We start from the raw sequence: 15,879 nt of genomic DNA on the forward strand, positions 1-15,879 counted from the left end.
GGATGTTTCATATAGCTGGCAAAAAGGTTAGTTTCAAGGACGTTGTTCGATGCTAATCACATTCCATGTGCGACTGAGTCAGAGTCACATTGAGTTATCAAGTCAAGGTGGATCCTTTTTGTCTTTTATATAAAAGACTGGCTGCTTAAATGCTAAAGAATTCAGATGCCCAAGTCATTAAGATATGTGTCTGTACATAAAAGATGCAGCACCAATCATTTAGAACTGGGAAGGAGAATTTCCTCAAGGAATAACTCTTCTTCAAGTCATAATATCTGGCAGAAAACATAAATAAAACCCTCTTTTTCTCCTTCAGTGCCCTGCCATGATGGAATCCCCTAACAAACAGTGCTCATTCCTAGGAAGAGGGAGGTGCAGTGTGGCCTTCAGCTATGAGAGACTCTTACACTATTTTGGACAAGCTCTATGGTAAAGACAGTCCCCCCAAGAAAAAGCAATAAAACACATTTCCCAAGGCACTTGCAGAAATATCATTTATTGTTCTAAAATATTGAACCTTGTGTTTTCTTTTAGCTAAGAGGGATACATAACGACATAAGAGCTTAAAAATTGTTGTTTTGTTTTTTTATCACAAGATACATAGAAGAAATTGCCTACAAGAAAGCACCAATAAAAGTTTAAATGATTTGAAAGAATCATATAATGTAGAACTAGGAATCACCTAATCGGAATACCTCATTTTATAGAGTAGGAAGGAACCTGTAGCCCAGAAAGATTAAGCATCTTAATGAAGGTCACTCAGTGATTCAGTGACAGAATTAGGACTCAAGACTAGTGCTCCAAAATGAATGCCCTTCCACAACACTATATCTCCCTATGAAAATACACAGTGGGAGCAATTTTTAAACAGGAAAAAGAAAGCCATTACTATTTATTTTATGATATAAAACTTAGTATCCTCTCTACTCCAGAGAGTGGAATCTTAATCTTTCTCTTTTTTTTGTAATGTGGACTCGTTGGCAATCTGATGAAACCTGTGGATCTTGCCTCAGAATACTGTTTTTAAATGCATAAAATAAAATGTACAAGATTACAAAGAAAAGAGTGTATATGTGTAGGTACATATGTGTGTATACCTAATAAGTGCCATCATGCATACACACACATCCCATTATAACATATTGGTTACATGTGTGTGTGTGTATATATATATATATATATATATATATATATATATACACACACACACACACATGTATACACAATAATGTTTTTCATGTGTCCATGTAGACATACATGTATATATGATGACATAGCTAGATGATACAGTAGAGTTCAAGACCTGAAAGTTCAAATGCAACCTTAAATACTTACTAGCTAATTAACTCTATCCAAGTCATTTAACCTCTATTTACTTCAGTTTCCTAATCTGTAAAACTGGTATAAAATCTTGAGCTATCTTGTAGCGAGGGATAATAGTACTACCCTGCAGGATCCTAAGGAAGTATCAAATGAGATCATTTGGTACAATGTACAATGTAAGCACTATATAAAGGTTATTTGTAATTATTATACATATATATCATAGATAGTTGTTTAATGTTAAAAAAAAAAAAACAAGATTGTAGGTCCCAGGTTAATACCCCCTTTTATCAGGGCAGTGTGGGATAATGAATGGATAAAGCCCTGGACTTGGATAAGGAATACTTTAGTGAATTCCAGTTTTTGACACAATATACTCATTAACAAGTCACTGAATCTCTGTGAATCCTATTTATCTCATCTGTAAAATGGGGATCATATTACTTACAGCACCCTCCTCACTGGTGGTTGTAAGGTCACATGAGATAGCACAGGAATGAATGTTAATGATCATTCTATCCCAAAATATACCTGTTGGTTCTAACTAATATTTCTCATGCAGAGACCAAGGATGGAAATGACTCAAGACTGGAAGCATTAAGACTAGAGAGTCTCCATTGCCTTAGAGTTGGTACCTTTTGCTCCTAAGTAATTCATCCCCCTTACCTCTCAACTCCCCCAGATCCAGCGTCTTCCCTAGTTGTTCTAACAAATCCACCCGGGCGGCATTCTTTTTGTGTTTTTTGCCTTCATAATGCTGCTGGGCCATCAGAGGGTTATTGAACCAGGCTGCACAGAGCTGACAGTATCTGTCTGAATCTCTTCGCCGATGGGGTGAAGACACAGCCACCCCTGGGGTGCTGGCCGAGTGAGGTGCCTTGAGTGGACTCAAGGGGGTTTCTGTAAGAGGAAACATTCAGAAATAAAGGCTATAATTAAGCCATTATTGCCTACATTTTCTTTCCAACACCTGAAGTTGAAAGATACCCCCACATTAGTCACCGAGCTCAAGAATCAAATATAGCAACTTGAAAGCTGCATATTAAGCATAGCTACTTAATTAAAATAATGTCATGCACAATAATAATAGCTCATATTTATATAGCTCTTTATAGTCACTTCTGTACATGATCTCACTTGGTCTCCAGTAAACTCAATGAGGTTGAAAGTGCATTCATATCTCTAGTTTATAACTAGGACTTTGAGACTCAGGATGCTGGATAGAGCTGCCCAAGAGTAAATTAAAGAGCTAAAAAAGGCCATAGGATTATATCCTTAGTTTTAGAAAGTACCTTAGAGATCAACTAGTCCAGAGGTTTATAACCTCAAGTCCATAGACCCTCCCCCAAGAGTCTGTTGGCCAATTTCAAGGGGCCATAAACTTGGAAGAGGGGGAAGATACATCTTTCCTTTTATGAATCTCTCAAAATGGGGCCCACAGGCTTCATCAGACAGCTGAAGGGATTTTTAATAGAAAAAAAAGATAAGTAAACCAAGTGCATCATTTTATAGAAAAATAAACTGACTAGCTCAGAGTGATTAATTTTTTTTTTGACTAAGGGCAGATAATAAGAGTGAACTAGAACATCTGATTGTTTTTCAATCTTTCCACTCCATAAGGCAACAAGTGTGAGACCTATATTCAGGAGGACCTGAGTTCAAATCCATTTTCAGGGACTTATTAGCTATATGATCTTGGCAATGTGATCATTTAATCTCTGCTTGCCACAGGGGCCTGACCTTGTAAAATGGGGATAATAATAGCCTCTATTTCTCAGGGTTCTTATGAAGATACAATGAGATAATAAGAAATAAATAAGTGCTTAACACAATCCCTGACTCACAGTAGGCACTCAATACGTGTTTGCTTGCTTGCTTGCTTCTTCCTATACAAGAATGCTGCTCAGTAAAAAATAAAACAACCTAAGATTGATCTTCAGACCTAACAAAATAATTTTTAATTTGTAACAATATATTATGACCACAAAGGATTCACAAAAAAGTTAGGAATAGACTAACAATAATCACTCTAGTTGTGTTTTCACCAAGTAAGGCAGAGACCACGGAGAGAGCACTTCCATTGTAATTCCTTAGGACTGATCCATCAGATGTCTTTGCCAACCCACCTTTAATGAAGTTGAGCAGCTACCAAGTCCTCATAATTTATTGATAGCTGAGTTTTCATAGAGCTTTGCAAAAACCTGACAATCTAAGGAACGAGCCACCCCCAGGAGGGAAGATGCAAGTCTTTTGCTAAACTCTGAAAAAAGATTTATTTCAAAATCAACACTGAAGTGAAAATTCATTTTTATTTGAAATATACAGAATGAGAAAGTGAACCACTAGCGAATGAGCCCTGCTTTCTCATTTCAGACATCACTACTCTCTACAATCTGAATATATTAGAGATAAAACTGAGGCTTCAATAAATCCTTTAAAAATGATGACAGATTTCTTAGTAATGCTATAACTTGGGGCAATTACCTTCCCCAATCAGAGCCTCAGTTTTCTTCTCTGCAAAATGGATCTGAAATGGATGATCTATAAGGTCCATTTTCTCTTTTGCAGGGTTTCTTAAACTTTTGCCACTCACAACCTCTTTTTGCTTAAGACATTTTTATACAACCCCAGATATATTGGTATATATAAATTACAAATCCATTTACTGATAATCATAATTTCAAGACCCTCACAGTCAGTTACACAATCCTACATAGGGTTGCAACCCACAGTTCAAGAAGCTATGCATCTAATCAGTGCTTTTCTTTTCTAAGTCCCATTGCTGCTTTCAAAACCTTTGTTTATCATAAAATCCCCTCTAATTCTTGTTGTATAAGAATATACAACAAGTATAGAATATATACTCTAAAGACCTGTCTTGTTTTTTAATAATAAGAAACAAAAATAATAATGGTATTTATTTAGTGCTTTAAGATTTGCAAAGTGCTTCACAAACATTACCTCATTTTGTCCTTACAACAATCCTGGAAGCAGGTGCTTTTATTATCCCCATTTTTACAAATGATAAAACTGAAGCAAATAAATATCTACCTAAGGTCACACAGTTAGTAAATGTCTGAGGCAGGATTCACACTCAGGTCTGCCTATCTTCCAAGCCTAAAGCTCCATCCACTTAGCTCCATCAATGAGAATGATATTAATAATAATGATAACATATATTGTCACACAAAATGATAATAATAGGCACCATTTACTTTTAGGTTTGCACAGTGATCTACATGCATTATATCACTTGATCCTTACAAACATTCTGCAATATAACTATGACAAGAGCCCAACTAGAGTTTTGCCTCAGCAAGCTAACTCCAGGGGGGTGGGAGGTAGGGAAGGATGCTGCACAAGGAAGTATCTTAGAACCGTCCTGCTACTGAAGTTTACACTAGATTATACCAGATGTATAGTGAGAGAAAATAAAAACAGAGAAGCAAGTTGCTGGCTGATATCTGAGTGACATTTGGGGAGAAGGGAAGAAAGAATGGTGCTTAAAATGATCCCAGAGATGAGAGAATTATGGATATAGTTCTGAATATGAGGTCTTGTCTTCTTAGGAAAAGATGGATACATGTAATGATTTTTATACAGCAAACTTTATTTTCGTGGCATTAGCTTGAGCTATGGGTGCCCAATCAAGTACTTAGATAAATTCAGGTTTCATCTACACTAATTAACAATCCTTGCAAACTACGATAGAAAGATGTTTGAGGAACAATGGATATGAGGCATCTTTAGGAAGATATCAATATTTCCATTCTATAGATAAGATTATTGAGGCTTAGAGAGATGAAGTGACTTGGCTCAATGGTCACCCCCAGTCAAAGATGGTATATGGATTCAGTTCTCCCTTAAATCCAAATCAAAGGTACTTTTCACCACAGCAAACTACCTGGGTGCTATTGTTTCTTATAACTCATTATGCTTTATATTCTAAATTTCCTTTCAGCTTTAACATTTACTAACTATATAATTGTTGAATCGGATTGAATTAATTTCTTTTTAACAGTATTTTATTTTTCTAAATATGTGCAAAGATAGTTTTTAACATTCACCTTTGCAAAAACTTGTGTCCCAGATTTTTCTCCTCTCTCTCTCTCCCTTCCATCTCCCCAAGATAGCAAGCAATCTGATATAAGGTAAACATGGGCAATTGAATTAATTTCTTTGTTCTTTGAAAGGCAGCATGGCATCATGGGTTCAAATTCCACTTTTGAGACATGCTGGCTATGTGAGCTTTAGCCAGTTATTCACTCTTGATTGCTTTAAGCAGCATTCTAACACTATAAAATGCAAGAGAAATTGCTGACTTGCAATGGCAGAAGATGTTTCCTTACCTGTGAGTTCTCTATACCAAAAAGAAAACAAATGCAGCTGGTATCTGTATGTCTATTCTAAGGCAGAGGTTCTTAGTCTTTGTGTCATGGCTCCCTCTGTCAGTCTGGTAAAGCTTATGGACTTGTCAGAATTATGTCTTTAATTAAATAATTAATTTAATTATATAAAACAAAATACATAGGATTGCAAAGGAAAGTGATTATATTGAAATAAAAATATATGTATTTTTTCTCATCCATGTTCATAGAATCCCTGAAATATATCCAAGAATACACAGATCCCAGGTTAAGAATCTTTGTTCTAAAGTCATTTCAAGCTGTTTATGTGTGAGAGAGACAGAGAGACAGAAATAGAGAAAGAGATGGAGACAGAGAAAAAGACAAAGAAAGACAGCAAATGAGAGAAACAGATATAGAGACAGAAAGAAGGAAGAGAGGAGAAGCAAAAGAGAGGAGAGCAGAATAAACAAGGGAAAAATGAGAAAAGAGAATTATTAGCTACTTTGAAAATGGCTTTTCTAGTTGATGCTTTAAGTAAGGCTTTTTTCCTTGGGGGTTGAGGGTGGATAGAGAGCAAGAAGTTTTCAGGGATTGCCAGAATGTGTAGAAATAGATGTTTGTTTTCTAAATTAATAAGGGAATTTATCACAAGCCACAGCATTTCAAGATATGGACAGTTCCTGTTATTGATCTAAAATATTCTCAGGCTGTGTGCTTACAATCTAGTCTAGGATCCAGAGAATGTGAATTTAAAGGGAAAGTCAAGAACAAAGACATTAGCTGCTTGTCAAGGCCATTTCTCATGATACTTTTAAAAATCATGAAGTTACAGAATATTTGAGCTCAAAGGAGCCTTTCAGGTCATTCACAACAGATCTTAGACTTTCCTAAGATCTAAAATAAGGGGAGGAGTTCAGGGTTGAACTTAAGCCTCCTGCTCACAGTTTAGTGCTTCTTTCCCCTCATTAAGCTGCCTCTCCAAAAGCTTTGGTCACACAAACTGGACCTTTGCTTCCCTTCCCCACTTCCTCAATATCTGTCATATTCTGAACAGGACTTGATTTTCCTTTTGAAATTCAAAATATCTTGAGGACAAAAAGCAAATTCTCACATGATCTATTAGTCATACTGCAACATAGCTGCTGCTTTTTTCAGGGTGTTTGTGCAGCATGGAATGCAGCTGCCAAAACAATAAAATATGGGTTTGCTTAAAAGAGAGACTGAGAACTTAGGTAAAACTGTTATATTCCAGAACACAATTAACACTTAATCAGCACACCTAGCTTACAAATTACTTTTAATTAGGTCTTTCTCTTTTAGATAAGATAACTGATACAGAAGTAATTACTTAGCAAATGACATTTTCTTAGAAGACATCTCTTGGTATGATGGGAGCAAATTCAGATTTTTTTCCCCTTCCTTCCAAGAGATTCCTTATGATTAGAAGTTGGGGGAACAAAATAGCACTTTGTGAAGAGTCCCCGCAAAAACAACTTTATATTGCTTTCTTGATTTTGTGCTAAGGTTTTTTTTTTTTTTTTTTTTTTTTTTTTTTTTTTTTAGTAAAATAATATCTTGGAATGCAGAAAACCACTGTTGAAACACTATGGCTCAAATTTGGAATTATAAGCAAAGGGCTATCAAACTGTGCATACCTTTTGATCCAGCAGTGTTTCTACTGGGCTTATATCCCAAAGAGATCTTAAAGTAGGGAAAAGGACCCATATGTGCAAAAATGTTTGTGGCAGCCCTCTTTGTAGTGGCAAGAAATTGGAAATTGAATGGATGCCCATCAATTGGAGAATGGCTGAATAAACTATGGCATATGAATGTTATGGAATATTATTGTTCTGTAAGAAACAATCAGTAGGATGATTTCAGAGAGAACTGGAGAGACTTACAGGAACTGATACTAAATGAAATGAGAAAACCAGGAGATCATTGTACACAGCAACTACAAGAATATACGATGATCAATTCTAGTGGACGTGGCTCTTCTAAACAATAAAATGATTCAGACCAGTTCCAATGATCTTGTGATGAAGAGAGCTATCTATACCCAGAGAGAGGACTATGGGAATTAAGTCTGGATCACAACAGAGGACTTTCACTTCTTTTGTTGTTTGAATTTTATTTTCTTTCTCACTTTTCTTTCTTTTTGATCAGATTTTTCTTGTGCAGCAAGATAATTGTATAAATATGTATGCCTATATTAGATTTACAAATATTTTTACCCCGATTAAAAAATACTATGGCTTAGAAAGGTCACTATTGATAATAATAATATTGATCAAAAGTTTCCTTTGGTGCTTTATAGTAACCTGATACTTGAATACCAGACTACTAGGGTCTTGAAGATAAGATCAGCAAAATGCATCCTAAATTTATTTGTTCATTGATTCATTCCACAAATACTTATGAAATACTTGCTATTTGGAATAATTTATCTACTATATCAACATTTGCCCTCATAGAAGAAACATAGTTTGGGCTGTGGTTCTCAAACTTTTTGCTCTTAGTAAAATGCAATTTTTAAAACTATTGAGGACCTCCCCCAAGAGCTGTTTTTATGTGGGATTTTATTTACCAATATTTTCTCTATTAGATATGAAAACAATTGATATTATTATAGATTATTTTAACCTGGCTGAAAGTATCTCAAGGACCACAGAAGTATCCAGATCATACCATTACAACTTTTAGTCTAGTAAATTAAATATGAAAGGTGGAATCAGGACTAAGTTTCAAATCCTGAATCTGTTACTTACTAGCTACATAATTAATTAATCTCTGTCTCAGTTTCTTCATATGTAAATGGGGATAAAGAATACCCAGAATCTCTGCTTCACAGAGGTGTTGTAGATTTTAAATGAAGATACAATGTGTAAATTGCTGTGTAAACCTAAAGGTTTTATAAACACATGGGCTCTTATTACATAGTTTATAAGTCTTATGGAATATAAAAGGTACATAGATACAAATGGACGTAGTAGATAATAATTAATGGAAAATGCATTATAGAAGTGAAAAAAGTTCTAAGATGGGGAAAACAGATCCAAAGTTCACAACCTGAAGAACGGGTGGTTTTGAAGTGTAATTTCATTTTTCCCTAAGTTGACACACATAAACACGAATATACATACACACAAAAATTTTGAAAGAGGATACACTGGAATTTAGACACAAGGTCAGAAGGTATTACCTTCTAAAATTAAAGTTAATGAGAAGCAATATAAAATAGGACATTAGACAACTGTAGCAATAGTCCATACTAAGATGATATCCCTAGATTAGAGAAGGGAAAGCCATCAGCTTTCATCAGCTTGATTAAAATATCCCTTAAATATATTTTGCTCTAGTTTTCTGATCACCAAGCAATCTTCTCTTTTATAATTTGGTTTTCTGAGTGGACCTACTATCTAGGATGGAGCAGCCCCATTAAAAGGCTTGAGAAAGTCTAATTTTAAAGTAATAAATTGATATCCTAGTTTATAATTCATTACTTTTAAATTTAAAAGCATGGATGTGTTTCACAGAGCCTGGAGACTTCTGGGTGAATTATGAGTCTACTGAGCTGAGGATCAGACTTTTGATCTGAAGTCACTTCTTCAAAGTGTTGCCAAACCATGGGTCATAGAATGATCATTGACCACATCGCCTCCCCTAAACCTAGTCATCTTCTTGATGATATTAATCATCTTTTAGATGAAATAAATTGATTTTATCAAGTGATACCTTTTATATCTAGGAAACTTGCTGATGCCAAAGTGTATACAGTGCAGGTCCTAAAGTAGAATGATTCTTGATCATCCTGACTTAAAATCTTACTAGTGTATGTGACCCTTGGCAAGTAACTTAACCTATTTGCTTCAGTTTTCTCTTCTGTAAAATGAGCTGAATAAAGGATGGCAATCCACTCCAGTATCTTTGGCAAATGGGGTCATGAAGACTCAAGCACAACTAAAACAACTGAACAACAATCTTCTACATCATATACCATCAGGAATGATATGAAATTCAACATTTATCAAATAAGGGGATAGTACCTAATTCATTTTTTTAAAAAAAATGTCTTGCCTTATATATTATAACAGAGGCAAGATGATGCAATGGGAGAGCATTTTATTTAGACCAGAGGATATGTGTTCAAATCACTACTGACACTTGCTAATTGTGTGACTTTGAGTAAATTATTTAATTTTACTTGACTTCATTTTTCTCACCTATAAAATGAGAATAAAATATCTTTATAATATAAATCACAGAGCTCTCATGAAGAATCTGTAATCTTTAAAACACTGTTAATTACTGTTATAACATTCTGAACTTTAGTCAAATAATTCTGCTCGGAATTTTGTGTGAGTTTTTTGTGACTATTTCCTCTCTCCCACCAAAATCCAGATTAAGATTTCCTTTACTATATGTTCTTACATGTAAACCTATTAGAAGCTGATGAGATACTAAAAAAGGGCAGGGAAGATAGTGTGGCCTGAAATAAAGAGAATTGGATAAATGTGAGAAATTAAGGGTTGTGAGGACAAGGTAACATATGGTAATTTGTTCTTTATCTATTCATCCAACCATATGTCCATTTATGGGCTTATTCACTACATTTGGAGTCAGAAAACTTAGGCACAAGAAAGTCCTTTGTTCAAGAAGCTCTCGTAGCTACCTTTTTTGTCTTTGGGATGAATGAGTCTTTCTGTTTAACTTGTAAAGCTCTTCAGAGTTTAAATCTGACCAACATTTCCAGAATTACTGCACATACACTCTCCTTTATTCTTTGTTCTAGCCAATTTGACCTGTGCCTTGTTCCCTTCCTGACATTTCATTTCTATTCTCTAGGCCTTTGTAGTCTGCCTCTTCATCTCCACCTTGAAGGGTTTCTAGGTTCTTTTCAAGCTTGCAATGGGTGTCACTACTTAAACAAGGACTATCTTGATCCCTTCAGTTACTACTCCCTTTGCTTCTAAAAGTTCATAAAACTTTATATTTACTTTTCTGTATAATTGGTATCTTGATGCACTTACCTCCATCCTATCTACCAATAAAATGAAAACTCTTGAGAACAGAAACTAATATTTTTTCTTCATATACTTAACATCTTCTAAACTGACTATGAGGAAGTGGTTGCTTAATGAATGCTGATTGAATGAACATATATAGACAATGAGAGAAGTTATTATATTCAGGAGAGGGAAACATTTGATTAATTTAGCTTTACTGTTAGAAATCACTTGTTGCATGTTTCTAATTTTCATTATCTTTTCATTAAGTAACATATATTATAATTCACCCCTATTCTGAATGCCATATAAAGACTATTTAACCATTGTTGTTTTAGTTCTTTCTTGAAAACTATCTTCTAGACAAGTCTAGGTTATACATTCTGATTGTAGATTAATTGAATCTCTTTTTTTTGGCCCTTTTACGGTTTTTACCTAGGATTTCTTATTCAAATTAAGGACGAAGAATTTATGTGATAAAGAACTAACCATAATGTTCCGTGGGGGAACATAAAACACAAGATCTCTTATGAAAAGAACACAAACCAAGAGTCGGGTAACTGGGATTTAATTCTTGTCTCTACAACTATCTGGCCAAATGTGAGCAAACCTCTTCCCCTTAGCTAAAATAATGTTTTGGGCCAGAAAGTACAGATTTTAGAACTGGAAGAGGGCCCCAGAGGCATCTAACACAACTCTCACATTTTAAACATCAGAAATTGCAGTCCAAATTGTTTTAAAAGATTTGTCCAAGATCATACAGTCACTGAACCTACATTGGGATCTAGGATCTTTTGCTTTCAAATCCAGCAATCTTTCCATATAATCTTTTCATTTCCCACCAACTCCAAAAATATCTGCTAAGTTAAAACTATTGTTTAGAATAATAATAAAAATACCCAGGCTTAAATCTCAGCTCTGCCATTTACTGGTTGCATGAGTTTGGCCATGTCCTTGAACTCTTTCTTCATCTGTAATGTAGTGATAGCTTTTTTTTTTTTTGGCATGTTATCACCTCCCTCCATTAGACTATAGACTCCTCAAAGTTGTTCACTCTTTGCATTCTCAGGGACTAGAAACAGTATCTGGCACATGGTAGGTATTTAGTAAATTCTTGTTAATTAATTTTATTTCATGATAATAAAATTTGAAGTACTCATATTCTGGAGCTAGAGTTAGGAAGATCTTAGTTCAAAACTTTTTGACTGGGTAACCTCTAGATAAGTTAGTGAATCGCAATTTGCCTCAATTTCCTCATTTTTATTGGGATAATAATAGCACTTATTTCCCAGAGTTGTTGCAAAGATGAAATAAGATAATATTTGTAAAGTATATTATAAACATTTGAGAGTAACATAAACCCTATTGTTTGCTATTATTATTATTATTATTAAAGTTCCTTCAAAAACTAAAGGTAAAAAAATGGGTTGCCATTTTTCACTATAATTTGGCATAAGAAATAAAGTTCTGGACTTTAAAAATCAAAGCTGACATTTACACTCTGCCTCTAAAACTTACTAGTTATATGAGATTGACCAAAATTATGCTTTCTGTTCCTGATGTCCACTACTCAGAGAAACATTAGCAGGAAAACGGCAAGATAACAAGTTTGGAACTGACATCTCACCTAACCTTTCTTTGCTACCTCTCATGGCAAAATACTGCCAGGTGATTCAGTAAGTGACTCACCAGTGAATAGCTCAGCTGGAATGTTCCTTTCCATGATTCATGAGACTAAATCCAAGCACATCTTGGAATATGCTAGGGAAGTTCCTTCCCAACAAAGATAACCCTGCCTGAGGTATCAGGAGCTTCTGTCCCAACTAAAATTCTATCTTCTATTGGAAGTTGTGCTGAGGCCCCTTAATTCTAGTGTCTCTCCTTTGTTGATTTTTTTTTCCTGTGGATTGCTGTTGGTACATAGTTGATTTTTTCTTCTCTTCCCCGTTAGATTGTAAGCACTTTGTGGGCAGGGACTATCTTTTGTCTTTCTTTGTATCCCCCATGCTTAGCAAGGTGATTGACATATAGTAGGTGCTTAATAAATCCTTATTGACTGACTGTCTGAAGGGGACCACATTGTTTTATTTAATATTTATATGACCATATGAATTTACATTTTTGCCACATATTGTATAGCATTCCCCTCCCCACCACCGCTCAGTAAAAGATTAGCTACTTGTTGATAAAATGCCCATCTCTTCATCATCTGACTAAATAGGAGGAAAGGGAAGCACTAACCATCAGAGTTTGGGAATCATTGCTGGATAGTTTACAGTGTAAGTTGCAAAGAAGTAAGGAAGCATCCACTGGGATCTTGAAGACTTACCCTGGAGTTCTTCAAGCTGAGTGCCTTCACTATGTTCCACTCTCTGCTCCTTTCCAGCATTCCCTATAAAGAAGAGATGAAAAAAATAGTAGGAATATTCTCCATTCCCTAGAATGTGCTTAAAGACTGGAATCAGTGTGGTACATTGGAAACGCGGGTAAATTTGGAGTTGAAGGAACTGGAGTTTGAATTTAGGTTCCACCAATTCCTACTTCACCTTAGTTTCCTCATCCATAAAAAGATAGGCTTGGACAAGATCATCTGAGATCACTTCCAGCTCTAAATCTATAATCCTATGACTACTAAAATCTCTGCAATGTCTCCCTCATACCCTTTTTTCTTAAAATGCCATGAACATGGACTCTGTAATGTCTCCACTATATCTTAGAACATTTCTTCTTCGAAGGGGAACAGAAGTAATACAACAACTAGTCAATCAGAAGGATTTCTGAGGCTTAATGTTGCTTGAGATATCAGTAAAGCTTTGTGATTGAACTCTAGCTGAATTTAAAGATTCCTGTCACTGCCAGAAACCACAGAAACAGCCTTGATTAGCTCAAGTGCAGCCTTGAGCAGAAACTACAGATTTGAAATCTTATTTGGGATTTTCTAAACATTCTGGCTTATTGTCTCTATAGATGTCCCCCTGCTCAAAAGACTCTAGAAATGGCTTTATCTCACCCTCCTTCCACTCCCTTTTGAGCAGCTCTTTCTATACTCTCTGATAAGTCATCTCCCTTACACAGTCTTTTCTGACAACAAATACCTTTATTTGGTGTAGTAGACTCTTGTTTCACAGTAGGTCACTTTATAGGCCTGGGGGTCTTTTGTTAACAACCCTTAGCTCAATGAAGATGCCATCTCTCTATTGGTAGCAGCTTAATTAAGCCTTATTGTATTTAACTGGGTCCTGGAAGGAACCTTAGAATGCTTCAAGTCCAATTGTTATTTTAGGAGGAATCCAATCAGGATTATGCTTGAAAACACACAATGAGAAGCAAGTTCCAAAAGCTGCCCATTTCAGTTTTGGACAACACTGATTGGTCATAAACATTTCTTTATTTTGAGCAGAACTATACCTCCTTTCAGTTTTCAGCACTTATTTTCAGGTTTCTCCTCCAAGGCTAAATGAAATGTTTTTAACATTTTCCCACCTTTTCTTATTTTACTTATTCATATTTACTTGCCCAGTTTATGTTCTCCTTCCTTATAATAAACCATAAAATCCTTACGGGTAAGGAACTGTTAAAAAATTTGGTTTTGTACTCCCATCCTTATTACAATGCCTTGAATATTTTTCAGATGTTTAGTAACTCCTTGATGAATTGAATTAGATAAATGTGGTAGAAAGAAAACTGGATTTGGAGCCAAAGAAGGAGTAGGCTTGAGTCCCAGCTCTGCTAATTACTATCTGCATGACCTCTGGAGACAAATCACTTAACCTCTCAGGAGCTCCTCTTTCTCCTTTGTAAAACTCCAGCTCCTCTGGCGGGCCTCTAAGAGCCCTTTAAGCTCTAACTCATACAATCCTATTGTTATTTTTTTTAAATGACATTTCACAACAACAAAAAATGAGAAGGAAAACAACAAATGCCATTTATAAGAGCAACATCACGTATTTGATATTTTAAAATGTGACATTGAACACATGGCAAAAGTAAACAGAGGGTGAGATCACCATGGCATCAGTCCTGTTCCATTTCTGTACCAACATTCTAAGTATATTCAGCCTATTAATGGAAATTGCCTTTTCACCCATGCTATATCCATAGATTATCAATCTTACTAAAGTAGAATCCATAGAGCATTGCTTTTCATTAATAGAGAATAATTGTCCTTTGTTTCACTCACTGATTAGTGTCTAAATGTCTGAAATATGTCTAGCATCCACAAAAATGTTATCTTTGAAGATCAGCTATTGGATAAAACTTTCTAAAAGAGAGGGAGAATGAAAGAGATATTCCTTTTCAAGTTTCTGGAAACAAAAGGGAAAAGAATTCTCTGACTTCTAGGACCTGAAGATATGAGGTAGTTAAGATTTAAATGACCAAGGGATTATTGTGTGGGTAGAGAAACTAAGTCTTGACTGTCTCCTGTTTTATTTCCTCATTAGATTATGTAATGCAATTAACTCATAAATGATAATCTTTGGGGGAGGGGTAAGGATTATGTAACAGTATGTGTCTACAAGAATAATCATCATCAAAACAATAGCTCCTGGGTTTAGAAAGCTTAGCAGTTTACATAGCATTTTACAGACATTTCATTGGATCCTCACAGAGGAAGAAGGGAATAAAGAAATAAGCATTTATTAAGTGCCTAACATGTGTCAGACACTGTGCTAAGTACTTTACAAATATTGTTTCATTTCATCCTCACACCTGTAAGGTAGGTTCTATAATTATCTCCATTGTACAAATGAGGAAACTGAGACAGACAAGTTAAGAGGGTCACATAGCTAGTAACTACCTGAGGGTAGATTGGAAGTCAGGTCTTCTAGACTTCAGCATGCTATTCACAGTATTATCTAGCTTCTAGTTGCCAAGATAATACTATCCCTATTATCTCTAATTTATTATGTATGTGTATTGTTCACGTGTACACATATATATGTGTACATACACCTATAAATATATACATCTGCATATGTGTATATATGTATCTGTGTATATTTATATAAATATCTTTTATGCATATAGATGATTACATATTTTCATCCCTATTAAACTGCATGCTATTTGAGAGCAGAATTTGCCTTTTGCTTTTCTTTATAGCTCCAATTCTTAAAACACAGTGCCTGGCATAGTATACTTTTAATAAATATTGACTGATTGTATTAAAGAACTATCTTTTCTTTGTATCAAGGTCAATC

The 15,879-nt window shown here is 35.1% G+C and overlaps 1 protein-coding gene across 3 annotated transcripts in view; it reads right to left on the reverse strand.

Moving 5' to 3' along the window:
- Window positions 1-15,879, reverse strand: part of ZMAT4 (zinc finger matrin-type 4) — a 542,554-nt gene that overhangs the window by 178,224 nt on the left and 348,451 nt on the right. For all 3 annotated transcript variants that reach the window (XM_031950744.1, XM_031950743.1, XM_031950742.1), the window contains exons 6-7: window positions 13,008-13,070; window positions 1,990-2,223 (exon numbers count right to left, since the gene is read on the reverse strand). In XM_031950744.1, coding sequence (XP_031806604.1) covers window positions 1,990-2,223; window positions 13,008-13,070 — 297 coding nt within the window. The remainder of the gene's footprint in view (window positions 1-1,989; window positions 2,224-13,007; window positions 13,071-15,879) is intronic.

The sequence above is a fragment of the Sarcophilus harrisii genome, chromosome 2 (assembly GCF_902635505.1).
Source record: "Sarcophilus harrisii chromosome 2, mSarHar1.11, whole genome shotgun sequence".
Taxonomy (NCBI): domain Eukaryota; kingdom Metazoa; phylum Chordata; class Mammalia; order Dasyuromorphia; family Dasyuridae; genus Sarcophilus; species Sarcophilus harrisii.